Source organism: Trichosurus vulpecula, chromosome 2 (assembly GCF_011100635.1).
Source record: "Trichosurus vulpecula isolate mTriVul1 chromosome 2, mTriVul1.pri, whole genome shotgun sequence".
NCBI classification, from domain to species: domain Eukaryota; kingdom Metazoa; phylum Chordata; class Mammalia; order Diprotodontia; family Phalangeridae; genus Trichosurus; species Trichosurus vulpecula.
In genome coordinates this window covers 239955751-239974464 of record NC_050574.1, presented here as the reverse complement: position 1 = coordinate 239974464, position 18714 = coordinate 239955751, and the positions used below count along the sequence as shown (strand labels likewise).

At 36.6% G+C, this 18714-nt stretch overlaps 1 protein-coding gene across 1 annotated transcript in view; it reads right to left on the bottom strand.

The window, feature by feature from the left end:
• Positions 1-18714, bottom strand: part of NUP35 (nucleoporin 35) — a 38556-nt gene that overhangs the window by 16670 nt on the left and 3172 nt on the right. Inside the window, exons 2-4 of the mRNA XM_036745259.1 lie at positions 11241-11411; positions 9707-9834; positions 3252-3312 (exon numbers count right to left, since the gene is read on the bottom strand). Of these exons, the coding sequence (XP_036601154.1) occupies positions 3252-3312; positions 9707-9834; positions 11241-11411 (360 nt within the window). The remainder of the gene's footprint in view (positions 1-3251; positions 3313-9706; positions 9835-11240; positions 11412-18714) is intronic.

Here is an 18714-nt window from a genome sequence, read left to right as displayed (position 1 = left end):
CTACATGGCAGACCTTCAGATACTCGGAGAAAGCTATCATGTTCTCTGTCTCTCCTCCCTGTCAAAAATATACCAGTCCCTTCAATTAATCTTCAAATGACAGGGATATAAGGGTCCTTCACCACTCCAGCTTATGAACATCTTTCTTAAACTATGGTGCCCAGAACTGAACATAATACTCTATATGTTGTCTGAATAGGGCATAGCATATAACTATCACAGATTTCTTCTAGAAGTTATTCTGCTCTTAAAGCAGGCCAAGAAGACTGCATTATCTTTTTTTTTTTCACTGCCCCACCATATTGCTAAATTATATTAAGCATGGAGTTCATTAAAACCCCTAGATTTTTTTCAGACATAATCTTGACTCTAGAAGACTACTAACGAAACATAACTCTCCTCTCCACAAGGGACGGTAGACTACAGATGTAGAATGAGGAATATGCTATCAGATGTGGTCAGTGTGTCAGTCTGTATTTTGTTTTGCTTAGTTATACTTTTTTACAGGAAGGGCTCTATTAGGGGTGATAAGTATTGTTTTTTAAAAGCACCAATAAAATTTTTTTAATCACATAAGCAGAAAAAAAAACCAACAGTGATGAGAAGCCAGGTGGGCTACTGCATCAGTACTGAAGGTTAGCAGCAGCTCCTACAGCAGGGATAGCAGAGATTAAAAGTAAACAAACTGAAATCTAGGAAAAGGACCTGAGAGGAGATAGAAGAGTTCTGCAGGCTAGAAGGCAAATAACCACTTCTTATCCTCTGTAAACCCTTTAGCTATTTGTGCCAAAGGGTTAAATCTCTAAGTTATCCCAAAGGCTTCCTTACCAGAAAATATCACTCCTCAGAAATAAGAATAAATTCTACTGTAACCGAAATAAGATTACCATTAATTTTCAATTTTAGTTATAATATATAATCACTACTGTGCCAACATGGTCTGCATAAAATAACAATGAATACTACCATAAGGTGATGCCCAATTTTCTACTTTCCACACCTTCTAACTAAAATCAATAAATTATATACGGGATTTTCATTTATTTGTGCTAATCTGGGCGGAAGGGGAGCAGAAAATCTGGTTCCTCTGAATCTATCACCAATCTCATCCACTCCTTAAGATTTCAGTTCCTTAGGCCCCCTAAAATTTCTCATAGTTACCCACTTATATAACACATTCTCTCCTAATCCAATACACATATAATTTTTCCTCTTTTTAAACCAGTTTTGTTCACCTCTGTCTCTATGTCTTTTCCACATTTTTTTTTGGTCAAGTCTTGTGATTAAAGTCATAGCTGATGCAGCAGTGGCTCCAAGTGGCTGATTAGGTTCTGTGTATTTTCTTTATCATAGCTCTTATATCCTCAGAGATGGCTAGCTCTGCTAAAAGATCCTCCACAAGCTAGTGTTCTAGAAAGAATCTCTTAGCTTTAGCTAACTTTGTTGACTTTTGATTTTGGACTTTCACACTTGTCTTGAACTCCATTAAAAGAAAAAAAAAAATTCATTGTCACATCTAATTGGAAATATACCACTGAGTTGCTTTTTAACCTAATATACTTTTAGAGTGACATCTGAGTTACCTCCTAATAAGCTGCTGAGCCTGTTTCAAACGTCAAACCCTTAACAGGGCCACTGGATCATAGATTTAGAGCTGGAAAAGAACTTATAAATCAATGGATCTAACCCCTTCTCTCACATATGAGGAAAGTGAGGTAGAGAAAAGTTAAGTGACTTAAATGACAAGGTCATTTGGCTTGTAAGTGCCAAAGTTAGAATATGAATCCAGGTCTTCCTGAGTCCCAGTCTAGCATTCAAGGCCCTACATCACATTTCCTTCTGTTCTGAACCTGTTCGCATAGGTTTCAACCTACACTATCCGCACCCCGAGCCACAGGCAAATTCAGTGCCTGATACCACCAAAAATGCTGCTCCTATTACCCAGCCTTTATTCTTCTTTATTGAATTTACTTGCCCAATGTAGAGTGAAACATTTCAGTTTCATCCTGTCCCATATCCTAAGATGCCCTCACCCTGATCCCAATTCAAGCCTCCCAGTAAGAATTTCAAGCTCTTCTAAGTGTCTTATCCAGTCTTGCTCTATCTAGTCAGTCAAAACTTGAGTCTAAGACCTTTAATTCTTGCCACATCCCTACATATAAAGGCCCAACAACTAACATTAGCCACCTATTCTCCTATACCCCATAGAAGTGTGCACACTTACCCAGGTGGAGCCTGACCAAACCTCACCCTAGGTACCTCCCAAATCGACAGGATTTAAAACCAGAAGGAACATTACAGCGATCTAAAAATAATCAAGTCCAACCCCCTAATTTTGTAGATAAGGAAATTAAGGTTCAGCAAAATATAGTGACATGACCAAGCCCATACAAGTAGTAAAAGAACCAGAATTTGAATCAAGGGCCCCCCAACTCCAGACGCAAGTCTCTTTCCAACATATTATACTTTTCTCCATTCTCCTAACATTCCTTGAAATCCTTAATACTCAGTCCCTTTGGGGTTAAGATTTTTTGTTGAACCAGAGACTTTTTCCAAATTCTTATCCAGTACCTATCAGTCTATCTCAAAAATATGAAGATTAGTTGTTGTAATATCACCAATCTCTCTGAAGATTAAAAAAAAAAGCAAATTCACAACCAAAGAGGATATCATTATCTTGTTAAATCATTAAATTTCATGGATTTATAGAATTTTAGAGCTAGAATGGAAATTAGAAATCATCCAGTCCAATCTCTTCATTTTCTAGATGAAGAAACTGAGGCTCAGAGAGGAAACAGCAACTTGCCCAAAATAACAAAGCTGCAAAGTAACAGAGCCAGGACAAGAATCCATGTCTTCTAAATCTTAATGCAATGTTCTTTCTATTATGCCAGTGCTTCTCCTCATAGCTAGGAAGCTTTTCCCAAGAAAAAAGAAATGTATATGTTATATATATGGATTAACATTAGGTAACCAAAAGTCACTGTCCACCTATGTTTACAGTAAGTAAAAAGAATTTCAATTCCAAAAAGAAAAAAATTCAAGTCAAATAATTTTCATCACACATACAAACATGGGACAAAGAAAATTACTTTAAAAGGCCCATATCCTTTTGCACTAAGCTAAAAATAAGGAACACTGATTTGTAAGATATATTTAAAGTTTGGAATGTAAGAGAAAAGTCTGGTAAGCATCACTATTCTTTAATTCAAGGAATAGAAGCAACCTTTCATGATAAGGAATATATTTACCTGTTCCTGGGGAAGCTGGCATAACTCCAACCAAGGGACTCTGCATTACTGAAATGTTGGGCTGCATTAAAAGAGAAGTAAATTAAGGGACAAGGTTTTTTTCAGAATCTAAAACAAGTTCTGAATACTTCAGAAAGGTAGCATTATTAAAAGCCTATATAAAGATAACTCAGAATATTCACACCTAGTACATTACAAGTTTTTTTCCTCCAGGAGAAAATAGGGAGGCACAGTAAATGGCAAGCACTGTTGAACATGATAAATATTAAAGTGACTGTGCTGAAAGGAAAAGCCTGGTTACCAATGTGAAAATTCTTTCAGTCATTGGTCTGTCTGCAGTCTAACCATCAGCTAATTAGAGCAAAGGTCAAACTAGCATCAAATTAAATAAGACAACATCGTAAACAACCACAGTAGTTTTAACCCAACCTTTTCAAATAAAAAGTAGGTACTGAAGAATGGGAAATCGAAAATATCAACCTTAATTATCACTATATCATATGAAAGTTTAACAAATGTAAAACAGTAACCACTGTAATGAAGCCAGAAGAGCCCAGAAATTGCCTTAACCAGCAAACACCTTGTATTGATAAACAAAAGGATAGTAGAAAAGTCAGGTAACATGGGCTTAGATGATGAATTCACTTGCAAAACTAATGCCAGAGGAAGATGGTAGAAGGCTATAAGCATTATAACCTCTTAAGATAATTAAAAATAAGCATTGCCCCAGAAAGCTTGGCCCATCTGGGCCACATCATCTCAATGGTATTCAGATATCAAGCTGGCAGGAGGACAACAAACCAAAGAGAAATTCAACAAGTTTTTCAGCCTTTCTATAACTACTCTCATCAATGATGATAGTGGAGAACCATCACATTCAATTCTTAGCACTTAAGTCCTTGAAGTCTGAAGAAGTCAAACTGGCAGGTACTGTTTCAACAATCTGGCTAACAGTTTCTGTGGGGGTGTAAGATCCACCCACAGCCAGCACCCAGAAAGCTGCCAACAGCACAGCTTCTTCTGATCTGCTTAACTAAGGAAAGCAAGGTGAAGGGGTTGACAAGTTTACTTTAATTCAACACGCAAATATCATTCCCTTAGTTCAGAGGAAGAGACCAGCACATTGAACTTCAGAGCAAATTACAAACAAATTACAAACATCAACAGACAGACCAGATACAGATTCATAGTTACGAACATCTAGGTTCAGCCCGGGAGCTCAGAACAAGGGCTGGTCCAGAGTCATGCGCCACCACTGCTGTAAGGAGTATACTGCTGTAAGTATCTTTTTCAGAGTCAGGGATGAGTCACACATGCGACTCACCCACATGACCTAAAATCATCACAAAGAGGTGACTTAAACCCACATGGTCTAAGAGCCTCTACTGTCCCAGACATGTAAACTAGGCCCTCCCTGGAGTTAGTCCCACCTTGGGCCCCACCTTAGTTGCCAATCCACACCCACTAAGGTTTTACATCTAATAGGGGTTTGGGCCTGGGGCTCAGCACCTAATAAGGATTACTCAAAGAAAACAAAGGCCATTTTGCTTACCAACACAGGTACACATCAAGCAAATACATGCTAAAGGTTACACAAATCTGAAAATATTTGAGTTCGCTGAAAGGGTGAAAAGAATGAAAAAAATTAAAGATACACTGCCAAAAATGGCAATTAAGGTATCAATAGCTACTAGCCCATATGCCTATTTTTTTATCTTTACAAAATCTTTGTGAAAATGATTTCCTCTTAGTAGACTGATTACTGAAGTGCTCACAAAAATAACAAATTCATAAAAATGGCTCTGTGGCACATCTAAATAATGAATTGGTCCCAGATGGATATATTCTAGAAGAATAGTAACAATTCATTCATTCATTTATTCATCCATTCAACTAGCAAAAAATGAAAGTCCCTACCCTCAGAACACTAACATTGTATTGGAGGGGAACAAACACACAGACAAATAAATACAAAATAATTTTGCAAGTATCCTGAATTCCAATTTCAGCACTCCATCCACTACTCAATAGAAGTCTCAAAGATTCATGGAAATAGACACAAGAAGGTAGTAAGAAAACTTTTCTGAAGATCTTTCCTTCCCTGAAAGAGCCAGTTCCCACCTGGGTGACTAAGTCCAAGAACTATAACCCGTAGTTAATACAAAAATATGATGAACTGATAATACTAAAACTAAATTTTACCTTTCTTTACTGAAACTAGGCTGTAATTCACAAACCAAAATTTGGCAGAACCCAATCCCCATGAATGCAGCTCAACTCAGTAAATTAGGCTACTAATCCTAGAAGAAGATACCCAAGTGCTTTATGCTTTCTCTCATATAGCTATCTAGCTTATCTATGTAGAGACAAAACAAATGTTTGGGAGGTCAAAATGAAAAAGAGATAGGCTCAAATAAAGAACAATTAGATAGACAGACAGAAAATAAAGATATGCACAAAAAGTGAGAAAGTAAGAAGTAACAATGAGATGTGCATTCTACACATTTTTAAAATAAATATTAATGAACTGTATAAAACATTATCCATAAAAAATGAAGAGTATCTTGTTTCTAAATTATTTCATATATTTTCATACCACAGTTTGGTGGCCTCATACATATTTTTCTTATTTATTTCATTTTTTTGTGTTCATGCATAGGTAATACAAGATTTGTGCTCATAACAGATCAAACATCCTGAATCATAGGTATCCCTAAATCCTAAACTGCTACCACCATGATCAGAATGATGTAGTACATGATCCTATGAGGTCTCCTGCTAAGGAAGACTTGGGCAAAGGAATAAGCTTACCTCCAGGACCAAGCTTACCTCTAGGACCACATCTTCAAATATCCCATACTAGCAAAAAATACTAAGAATAAGATATATAATAGCCTCTCCTTGGTTCCTTTGAATTTCCCTATAAAAAGATGACCAAAGTAGTTTCTCCTTACTTCAACTGGTTGAGGCTTCATCCACTAAAGTAGTTAGTAGGTCTCTATTTGGGAACAGAAGGAAGTCTGCATTTCTTGATCAAAAAGATCCCAGGTGAATTCTTTTTTTTTAGTACAAAATTTAATTTATTTACCTATTTTTAGTTTACAACATTCAGTTCCACAAGTTTGAGTTTTAAATTTTCTTCCCCTCCCTCCTCTTCCCTCCCCAAGGCAAAGTGCAATCTGATAGAGGCTCTATATATACATTGATATTAAACATATCTTCACATTAGTCATGTTGTAAAGAAGAGTTATAACCAAAGGAATGAACCATGAGAAAGAAGAAACAAAACAAAAGAGAGAGAGAGCAAATAGTATGCTTCAATCTGCATTCAGACTCTATAGTTCTTTCTCTGGATGTGGATGGCATTTTCCCAGCTGAATTCTTTATAGAATGCTCCCAAGAAAATGAACTGCCCATTTCTGTTATCTGAATAATCTCTTTGGGTTTTCCTTTAGGTATTAGAGACAACTGGAACATAACAGAAGTAGGCCCAACAGAAGAAGCACAGAATCTAAAAACTGGAAGGGATCTCAGAGATCATCTAATCCTATAAGGGTTATTCCCCAATAGATAATTGGCCGAAGGACACAAACAGGGAATATTCTGAGGAAGAAATAAGAGTTATCAACAACCAAATGACAAGATGCTCCATATCACTAATAATTAGAGAAACGCAATTAAATTAATCCAGAGGTTCCTTCTCACACCCAACAACTAACATCAGCCACCTATTCTCCTGTACCCCATAGAAGCGTGCACAATGGCAATGATGACAAAAAAAGAAAAACGACAGTTGTTAGAGAGAATAGAGAAGGATAAGCATGCTAATTCACTATTAAGGACCTGTGAACTGGTTCAGCCATTCTAGAAACTATTTTGGAAGAAACTCACTAAACTAAACTAAATTTTCACTAAGCTATGCAAAATCTTTTTGCCTAACAATACTACTAGACCTATATCCCAAAGAGATCACAGAAAGAGGAAAAGGGTTCATGTATACAAAATTATTCATAGTATAGTTCTGTGGTCACAAAGAACTGGAAACAAATAAAATATCCATAAATTAAGGAATTGCTGAACTATGATATATGAATGTAATGGGATGCTACTGTTACATAAGAAATTCTGGCAGGAATGGTTTCAATCGAAACCTAGGAAGACTTCTATGAACTGATGCAGTGTGAAATAAGGAGAAGAAAGAAAACAATTTATATAACAGTACTGGAAAGATAAACAACTGTAAAAGATTTAATCAATCGATAACATTTATTAAGCACCTACCATATGCCAGGCATCCTACTAAACACTAAGAACTCTAATCAATGCAAAGATCAACCACAATTCCAGGGGGCTGATGATGATACTTATACCCATTTCCTGACACAGAGGTGACAGACTAAAGATTGCAGAATAAGAGATATTTTTAGACAGAGACAATATGGGAATTTATTTTGCATAACTATGGATATTTGTTAAAAGGGTTTTGTTTTTTCTCCACCCCCCCCACCAATGGGATGGGGGAAGAAGGGAGAGAAAATGAATATTTATTAATTAAAAAAATTAACATCATCTATAGAGCATTTAAGAGTTATAATAAAGTGTTGCCAAAATAACCCTATATATTGGGTACTGTATTATTATCCCCACTTTAAAGATGAAGAAATTGAGGCTCACTGAGGTTAAATGACTTGCCCAGCATCACACAAAGGAAATCTCCCCTGAGTTAAAGTCTAGCATTCTGTACACTATACCAGGGTAGGAGTCTTCAAGTACTTTAAACTTCTTTTAATTACAGAAAATTTTGTATTGTAGTTTTTGAAGTAGCATAATACAGTGACATGAGCACTGACTCCGGACTCAATGGATAAAGGTTCAAATCCTACCTTTGACGCTTCCTGCTATGTAACTTAGGGCAAATCAAGACTTACCTCCCCTGGGCCTCAATATTCTCATCCTCAAAATGAAGCTGTTTGACTTGATGGCCTCAGTGCTCCCTTCAATTTTAGATCTGTGATCCAATAATGTATATGGCTTTCACTTCCAGTTGGACAGCTGATAAGGGCTTACTATGTATATGCCAGGCACCGTGCTAACCACTGGGAGTACAAAGAAAAGCAAGAGTGGTCCCTGCCCTTAAGAAGCTCACAGTCTAACAAGGAGACACAACATACAAACTATGGACAAACAAAATCAACACAGGAAAAATTGGAGATAATCTCAGAAAAAAGGCACTAGCATTAAGGAGGACCAAGAAAGGTTTTTTGCAAAAGTGGAACTTCAGGGAAGCTAGGAGAGAAGGATGAGGAAAACATAACAGGTATGGGATACAGGCAGTGAAAATACTCAGGAGGATAGAATATCCTCCCCTGTTTGAGGAATAAGAAGGCCACTACAGTGGAGGAAAATGAGCAGAGGGTCGTAAAGTATAGAAAGACTAGAAAGACAGCGAGGAGCCAGGTTATAAAGGCCTTTAAAAGCCACAGAGGATCATATATTTAACAGTATAAAGGAGCCACTGGAATTGAATGAATAGGCAGCAACATGGTCAGATTTGTGCTTTCGAGTGATCACTTTGATATTCTGAGTAGAGAGAGGAGTGAGGAGAGACTGGAGGCAGGGAGACCGATCAGCAGACTATTATAATTCAAGCGGGGGGGTGATGAGGGTTGACATATGGTGGTGGCAAGTGTGAGAAACGGGGATAAACATGAGACTTTGTGAAGATACAATCAATAAGACCTGACAATTGACTGGACATGGGGGGTAGAAAGGTAAGAAGAAATGAGGACAACAACTAAGTTGTTAGCCTGGGTGATTAGGCCTGCAACAGTAGTAACAGGGAAGTTAGGAAGAAGAAAGATTTTGTAGAAGAAAGAGAATGAGTTCAGTTTTGGACATCCTGAGTTTAAAATGTCTACAGGGACACCCAATTCTAGATAATCCAAGAGGCGGCTGGAAATGCAAGACTGGAGGTCAGGTGAGAGCTTAGAGCTAGACAAGTAGATCTGAGAATCTTCTTTATAGAAATGATAATTAAATCCATGGAAGTAAACGTAAACACCTTGAGAGAAGGGACCACTTTTATTCTTCTTTGTATTTTCTCCAGGACCTGAACATAATGTTTTCTATACAGTAGGCAAGGAAATATTACTGTTAAATCAGTAACAATTTAAGTGGTATAACATACAACAGTATCCTATTTCTATACTGGATAATCATTAAAAAAAAGAATTCATTTTGTATATATTGAGTACCTAATAGGTCTAGCACTGTTCCACTTGAGCAAAATTTAAAAAGAAAAGTTATTTTAAAAGCTTTCCAATATTCAGATACAAATACATATACCTTTCAAATAACTCAATTGTATTAAAATTTTTTTACCTATATATTCATGTTTCAGAACCATCACAATCAATCCTTAACAGGATTGATGACCCAATATTAATACTACCCACCTGTCTTCTTGAAGATAAAGGTGTTGATCCAAGTCCTGGGCTGGAAATTTCATCATAGATACTTCTAACTGGTGGAGCACCACTTTTATCTTTATGAGATGGTACAACTGGTTGAGGTGGAGATCCACCTACAATAAATTCAAGAAAGGGAAGGTATGATAGGAGTTGTCAAGTACACATATCCCTTCTACATCACAACGTTCCCCATTGCAGTTTCAATATAATGAGGGTTATCATAAGAAATTACTGTAAATGGGAATTTTGGGAGAGTTTTGAACAGTATTTTTATTTAACATTGACCTACATATAGCCTACGACCAAATATTTAACCCAAATTCTATAGTAAGGTACTATAAATACCCCCATAAAAGAAAAAGAAAAAATACACTTCATCTCTCATACAAAGGGAGGGCTAAAAAATTTTATGCGGATTTTCCAGAGGGCAGGTACCCTGCACTCCTAACCCCTGTGATGTGGAAGGAATAACTATATACTGACTATCATCAATCACTTCAAAAAAATACAACTTATAGTTCTTTTTACGCCCACTAGTAGAAAGTACAAATGTATATCTCCAAAAATTAAAACTGCATCAGGCCTATAATGGAAATTTATCAGCTCACAAATGTATAACAACTCTTCTGCAAATATAAAATTTTACTACCCCAAAGAAAATACAGAAGTGATTTTCTTTAAAGGATTTGCTTAAGTCATGCTACATTCAAATGTAAAGTGCTATACCTAAAGCTGTGAACTCTCCATAAATGTCATAAATTTGTATAATAGCTCATTTCGTCAACACCCTACATGTGAGAAGATTAACTCACTGATTGGAAATAGAATACACATCAGCAGATGTTCAAATTATACTTATTTGGCTTGATATTTCCATTCTCAGACATTAAACCAAGACATTTAAATTGACATTCAATTGACGTTAAATATATGCACATTTTTAATGAGTGGTCTGTTCAATTACAGTAGTTTGCGTTTGTCATAATTCAGCAGTTTTATCTGCACAACTAGTAAATTTTGAAATTTACAATTAAAACTACACTTTTTTTAAAAAAAGTAATAAATTTTAGAATGGGGAAAGGAGAAACCCAACCATAATATGTTTGTAAAGAAGCTGTGTAGTACAATGCAGTGTGGCAAAATGCCTCAAATGCAGACCAGGGTTCAAGTCCCACCTCTGATACATCCATACTGGCTTTTTGACCCTGGGCAAGTCACTCTAACCAGCACTGACAAGTACTAAGCAGAATCTGTTAATGGAAGTTAGTCACTTAGCATGCCCTATCCACAGTTCTAGTACCTCCCAAACAATGTATCGGCGGAGAAAAACACTGGTTTAGAAGCCAGATTACCCCAAAACCAGAATCAGCTTTGCTCTGTACTAGCTGTGCAAACTTAAGCAACTGCAGATTAGACAATATCTTTAATATCATTAAAATGTTTCTTATGAATATAATTTTTTTAAACTGTGACAAGCACATCACATTTATTCTTAACATTGTCTTAAATAATTACTAACCTGCAACTAAAGGAGATCTCATTTCCATAACCCCCACAGAAGGGCCACTGAAAGATCGAGGTTGCGGAGTCACTGGAGCTGGCAAATCTCCCATTAAAAAGCCAGGTAAGAACTGTGCATTCACTCCTGGCTTTGGAGAAGTAGGCGAACCCAGCATCATTGGTTCAGCTCCTAAATTGTCACGCAAAAACAAAATTAACAAAAGGTATCTAATCATCCCCACAAATGATCTAACAAATTTTTTGAGAATTTAACCAGAGTTTTGATTAAATGTTTATTTTTAAAATTACGTAAAAGATTATCTTAGTAAGCTTTGTTCATAAAACATGTGCAACCAAACTACAGATAACTTTAAGGTCTGTGACATACCCCGAATCTAAGGAAACAAGGTTCCCTTACTAAATAGAAACAGCATTTAAATATCTAATAGAACTAGGATATAAAAATTACTTTGTTTCTGCTGTGAGGGGGCCAGCATTGCACATATTACAACAGTCCTAATAGGAATGATGTAATAGCTAACATTTATATAAAAACTCCTAGCAAATCTGAATATTCTTCTAAATAGTTAAATCCTACCATTTCCCCCCATACATAAAACGCCAGCTTATATGTGCACAGTGAGTATATGTTTTCACCAACATTAAGTCATGACAAGATATTGAAACCAAAGATATTAAAACTAAAAACATACTAAAAACAATTGTCAGTTCTTTGCCAATATTCTAATAGTGCATATGTTCAATTGCAACCACATTCTTCCTTAAAAAAGAGTATAAAACAGTATAATTCTAGCAAAACTATAGAAAAGGTCAAAAAGTTTTAAAATAATAAAATCGATGTTTGTAACATTCTAGACTAATAAAAGAAAATCCTTCCTTTTCCTCTACTCATTCACTACTGGTACATAATGCTGATTGAATGAATAATATTATGTAAAAAGAGTTAAGTAACATCTCACTATTTGCCAAAATACTGTATTTTAGATAGGAGATTTTTCTAACTAAAGAATCACATCAGCAATATATGCTAAGAGTAGTGGCAGGTATTTGAAGAGAGAACTAATTTTTGCACCAATGAAAATAAGGTTTTGGATTTTCAGTGCCAAAAATGTTAACAACAATGTAAATATATATGAATTATTGTTTAAAAGGTGCTATGTACACATACAACATTCCAATCTATATATTAAACATATATATATACACACACATATACGGACACTCATATACATATAGATAGATATTTGGCATGATTTTCAAGAATTATAGAGACAAGTTCATATTAAAACTGTATTCTTGCTGTCCTAGATTCCTACTCCAATTCTTCATCATGGCATTGAGATCATACTAATACATACGCATATGCACATATGCATGCACATCTATACAGCTAACAAGTTCCCAAAAGCAATTATATAGATGGAGAGACAGAACATATCTTAAGCACCTATATGTACAAAGTACTGTGTTAAGCTCTGGGGACACAAATACAAGGAAGCAAGATAGTTCCTGCCTTCAAAGAGTTTACATTCTAATTAAGAAAAACCATGATATCATATTACTTACCTTCTCAATGGGTGAGGGAGAGGATGGAGGGAGGAAGAGAATTTGCAACTTAAAAAAATTTTTTAAAGGATGTTAAATATAGGATTAGAAAAATGAATTCATGATATTTGATGAACTGGGGGAAATTAAGGAAGACCACACATAAAGGGGAACTGGTAAGGTTGAGGGGAGAACAGGCAAGGGAAGAGGCTATGCATTAAGCAACATGGTTGGAACTGGTGACCAGAAAGTGAAATGGAGACGTGATTACTGGGAAGATGAGGCTAAAGTTCACCTATAACAGCTTCTCCATGTTGAAAAGATTTCATGCATGTGCCAAAAACACAGAGTGTTTGCTTTCCAAGGACTAGCCCAGTTAAAGATAGAGAGGCTCACTATTAGAAAGCTAGCCAGCTTAGCGATGAATTCTTTGCCAAGTACACATTCATTCACGAAAGACAAAAGAAAAAATGGCCCTCAGTTCTACGTGGCACCCTTCTACTTCTATAACCACTGGCAGTTGTAGAAAAGGGGGCAAAGGATACTAAGAATCACAGTTTTTAGACTATCTATAAACTCTAACCATATCATCCAACTGGTTCACTATCTTCCTTGCTACCTCAACTAATCCATTTATGCTAGATTTTAAGAGGAATGCTGAAGTCCCCACAAACACCCTAATCTCCTAATTCCTCAATTTCCCAACCACTCCTCCACTTCACCTCAGCCACAAACAAGGATGCTCACACCCTGGATCTTAATCATTACCCATACACGTTTAACCTTCTTGATCAAAAACTCATGTACTCCTTTGACCATAACCTCCTACCAATTATGTCTCTCCCTATGTTTCACTTCCCCATTCTCCCTGCTACTCCCACCCTCATTCCCACCCTATTCTTCACCCTCATCACTTCAATCCCTCCAAGTCTCAGGCTCTTACCCATGCTTGTTGGACTTCACTTTCCTCCCTTTCCCAATGCTGACTCGATAGCAAACAAGTTCAATATCACATTACTTTCAAACCCCTTTTCCCCATGTTCTATCTCCTATCCTCAAGTCCCTATCCTCACTTACTCCCCACCATCCTCACATTCATAAAACATCATGAAGCAATGAGGGGAAAACATAATTTAAAGAAAACTTCACTAAAAGACACAACTAAGCAAAGTTATCCCAAGGGTGTCTAAAGGACTAAGCTAAAAAAGAATACAGACAAAAAGGTGGGAAAAAAATGCAAAAAAAGATTGTAATACATTCTTTCCACCATCCCTGATTAAGATACTCCATTTCTCAGCTCAGAACATTTTTTTCCTGGCTTTCCTCTATGACTAGAATGCTTCATTTCCACCTCCTGACTTCCCTGGCTTCCTCCAAGTCCCAGCTACAATCTCACCATCTACAGGAAGCCTTTTCCAGTCCCTCTTAATTCTAATGCCTTCCCTCTGTTGATTATATTTCCCATTTATCCTGTACTGGTTTGGTTGTGCATGTTTCTTTGCATGGTATCTCCCTCATTAGATTGGGAGCTCCTTGAGTGGAGAGAAATGACTGTTTTTGCCTTTCTTTGTATCCCAACACTTAAACCAGTGACTGAATGCCCATCACGTACAGTCAAGCAACTACATATGGACTCTCAGTCTAAGATGTGCTTCAGTAAACAGAAACAGCATTAAAGAAAACAAAGACAGAAAAAGCAGCTGTTACAGGTGACAATTTTGAGGATGAGATTTTCAAGGAATCTGCAGAAGGACAAAAGAAACAAATATGTAGGTTAAAAAATAAAAATACTCAGACCTTATTACCAAAAAGGAAAAGTGACTAAAAGATCAAGAATTACTGAGCCACATGTCTATTTTATCCATCTCTATAAAATTTTAATAAACGTAATCTATACAAGGATCTCCACAACATCCTTGATAACGTTACTAGGAGGGATTAGACAAGCTTTTGGAAATAATATTCCATAGCAGACAACATCTTCGACTTCACCCACTTGACCAAAGAGTCAAAGAAGTCAAGACTCAAAGAATACAAGATTCCAACTGTGCCATCTATTGACTATAAAAATGAATTTGATTTGGTGGTATGAAATGCCACATTAGCAGTTCTCCAATATACAAGATTCTTCTGAGATAATTTTGCTTGTTGACCTAATTACTGATTTTAAATGAAGCATAAAATAGAATATGTATGCTTAACAAAGATATTTACCAGTCACACAAGAGTGCCACATCGTAACCGCTGTGAAATGCTTGTTAAATTGAATTGGAAGGCAACATGATGTAGTAAAAGTGCACTGGCTTAGTAGTCAAAAGGAACGTGCTCTATTTGCATCTTTGTGATGTCAAAAGAACTAAAGGAAGATGCTCAGCTCATTGGGTGGACTCTCTGTGGAGAACTTAGGGGAGGACATCAACGAGGGTAACAGGGAATGGGCAAGTATGGACTATGAACTGCACCATTAGACAGAAAACCCAAATTGATGAAATCACTGATGCATTTGAGTATTACTGCTAACCCAAATACTGGATTTTTATTTACTCTTCCATATCTTTCATAATAACTGATACATAGAACATTTTAAATTTTACAGAGCTCTTAACACACATTGTCTCATTTGAGTTTGACAGCCCTAAAGCAGGCACTAAAAGACATTACTACATTTCACCTCCCCATTAGATATTACCCAAATACTTAAACAGAAGTATCCGCTGCCACAGGGCAAAGCAGCCAAAGAAGATATTGACCTAACTGTAATATTGGGATTTTTTAAGTCTTAGTTACTCTTTCCATATTGACAAATGACTTCCACCTAAACATTTCAAAATTACTGAGGAAACAACATTACCTGAGTATAAAATTTAAAACTAAAAAATAAAAAAGTGGAAGGTTTTTCATTTGTTCAAGGACATTAAAAAACCCTTCCTTAAGTGTTAAGATATGATGCTTTAATTTCCCCAAAGAAATAAATTATTATAAAAATTGTCAGACTATCAAATAATTGCATTAAATATAAAGTCAAGTAAATTTCTGTGATCAGTGAATGATCATTTTAGCAGTAGGGTGGAACAAAGGCAGGATTGGGAATTATAGTTACTTCTCCAGTACAGGTTCTGGCACTAACTAGTTGTTTGACCTCAGACAGGTCACCTTCCAGGGTTATTTCCTCATCTACTCATCTATAAAATGGGTAACAGAGGGTTCACCTAACGGTTCTTAATCTGTGAACTTGTTGTTTGGATTTTAAATATTTTGATAAACATATTTTAAAATGACTGGCTTCCTTTGTAATCCAATGTATTTAAAAATATTATTCTGAAAAGGAGTGCATAGGCTTTTGCCAGCTGCCAAAGGTATATATTACATACAAAAAAGTTAAGAGCCTTTGACCTAGATGAGTATTTTCCCTAACTAATTTGGCCCTGGAACATTTGGGGGCTTGAAACTTAATTCAATAAACAGTTGTGATTCATTGAGGAAAGCTATAAATTTTCGTTCAAGAAGTATGTATGTATATGGAATACTCCTGGAACCAAGAAAATCAAGAGAGAATTAACCACATTTTGATATGGAAAGCATTGCCATATGCTATTAAAAACATTTATTTGATATTTTAAAGGGACAAAAAGAATTAGAAAAAAAAAATTTCTCAGGAATTCCTAGACACAGCTAACAGAACACTAGGGGTGGAAGGAATAGTCTGGCCTAAATAGGTTCTTCAGATCCCTTCAAGGGTTAACATATCTCTGCAAGTTTGATTGGGGGGGGAGCAGATCCAACTTGTAATTTCATAAATCTAGAGAACTCCCTAGTGTGGAAGGTCCTCTCCACTAATGTAACTCATCTCTAATGTAGAGTCTTAGACAACATAAGTGACTCGCCCATGGTCACACAGCTATAACTAGTACCAATCAGAAGTTTTCCTGACTCCAAGGCCAGTACTCTACAAACGAGTCAACACTGCTTCTTCAATCATAAATTGTTTATGAAATTTTTAGAGAAAAAATCATTCCTAACCAAGAACATTGTACTTTTACCAAAAACAACCCAAATAATGAACATTCTGCAAATATTAAGACACTTTTGACTAAAAGAATAAATAGCTACCTTTCTCTAGTCTCCCCAAAACAACTCTGATTTTAATATTAGGAACCCATTTTTAGTGAATAATCTCATTTTCTGAAGTTTAATTTTATGATTTATAATTTAACAAAGTACAACTAATACTTAGACTGAAAATCCAATTGTGCCAAGTTCAGAGTTTTGCTAATTACTACAAATCTACTCTGGGAGTCTGAAGTACCCTCAGAGTTCATCTAGTTTAGGGCGGGGTTCTTAACCTGGGTCCACAAAAAGATTTCAGGGGGTGCATGAACTTAGGTGGGAAAAGAATTAAATCTTTATTTTCACTAAACTCCAACTGAAATTTAGCATTTCCTTCCATTATAATTTTTTAAATGACTATTCTAAGAAGAGGTCCACAAACTTCACCAGAGTGCCAAAGAGGTCCATGACACCAAAAAAGGTTATCAATCCCAGATCTAATTCAATCCATACCTGAAAAGAATCTTCCACTACAACAGCCTTGCACAAGGCATCATCTACTTTCCACATAAAGATTTCCAATGAAGGAGTACTCACTACCATTCCAATTCTATGTAAAGGTTGTTTCCCTCATAGAATCTAAGCTTCTTAAAGGAAAGTCCTATAACTGTGGTCTTTGTACGCCAAGCACCTAGCACATAAGAGGATCATGGGTCTAGACCTTTAAAGGACTTCAAAGTAGGGGCTTTTTATAAATACATTATGAATAATTGATTGAACTCATGGCCTTTCATCACACTGGTTGTCCACTGGACACTCTCCAGTTTATCAATGTAGTTCCCTATTACCTCCAGAATCATATTAAATTGTTTGGTATTTAAAGTCCTTCCGCCCCTTCCTATCTTTCCAGACTTCTTAATCTCTTTCCCCCTCTACACAAACACACACTACAATCAAGCAACACTGGCCTTCCTTCTTGTTGTCCCTAATACAAGGCACAAGATACTTCATTTCCTGACTGACTGACCTCATGCATGGTAAGCTCTCACTCCTCACCTCTATCTCCTGGCTTCCTTCAAGATTCAGTCCAAATCTCGCTTTCTGCAGGAACCCTTTCCCAGGTCTCCTCCTCCACTACCACACTCCACTCTGAAGAGTGACTTCCTTCTGAGACTACTTTCCATCAACTCTGTTTAAGTTGATGACTAACCTGAATTTACACCTCAATGATTAACAAACTTCCACCCTGTCATACACACTCCCTGTCCCAACGATTCAGTGTCCTGGGCTATCATTATTCAAACTATTCAAGCCACAGCCAATGCCTGCTTCCTTATTCTTAAACCCCTCAAATCACCCTCAATAATGTTCCATATTCAAAAGCTACCCATTGTGCTCTGTAGAATACCTACTGCAGAGATAAAAAAATTTGATTTCTTCTTAAATTTTTTTCTTTTCCCATACCTTCTATCTTCTGGCTCTCACAGAGGCCTAGATCCCTCCTGACAACACAGCTTCTCTGGCCACCTTTTCCAGCACTGGTTGTATTTTCATTCATTCTCCAATTCATTGGTCAAAGTAAAAGAACTGGAATACTCCTTGATCCCCACTGCCACTGCCTCTTTCTCTCCCACCATCATTCAGTAACCTCTTGTCCTTTGAGAGTCACTCAATCTATATCTACCATCCAATTATTAACTATTATCTATCACCCTCCCAGGTACTACCCTTCTTTCTTTAGTGAGTTCAGTGTCTGGCTCATAGTCTTTCTTCCCCAACTTTTGCCCTCATACTAGACGACTTCAACGTACAAAGGGATGCTGCTCCCTTAAACACCCTTACCTCTCAGCTCCTCAACATTTCCCATGACCTATTCCTTT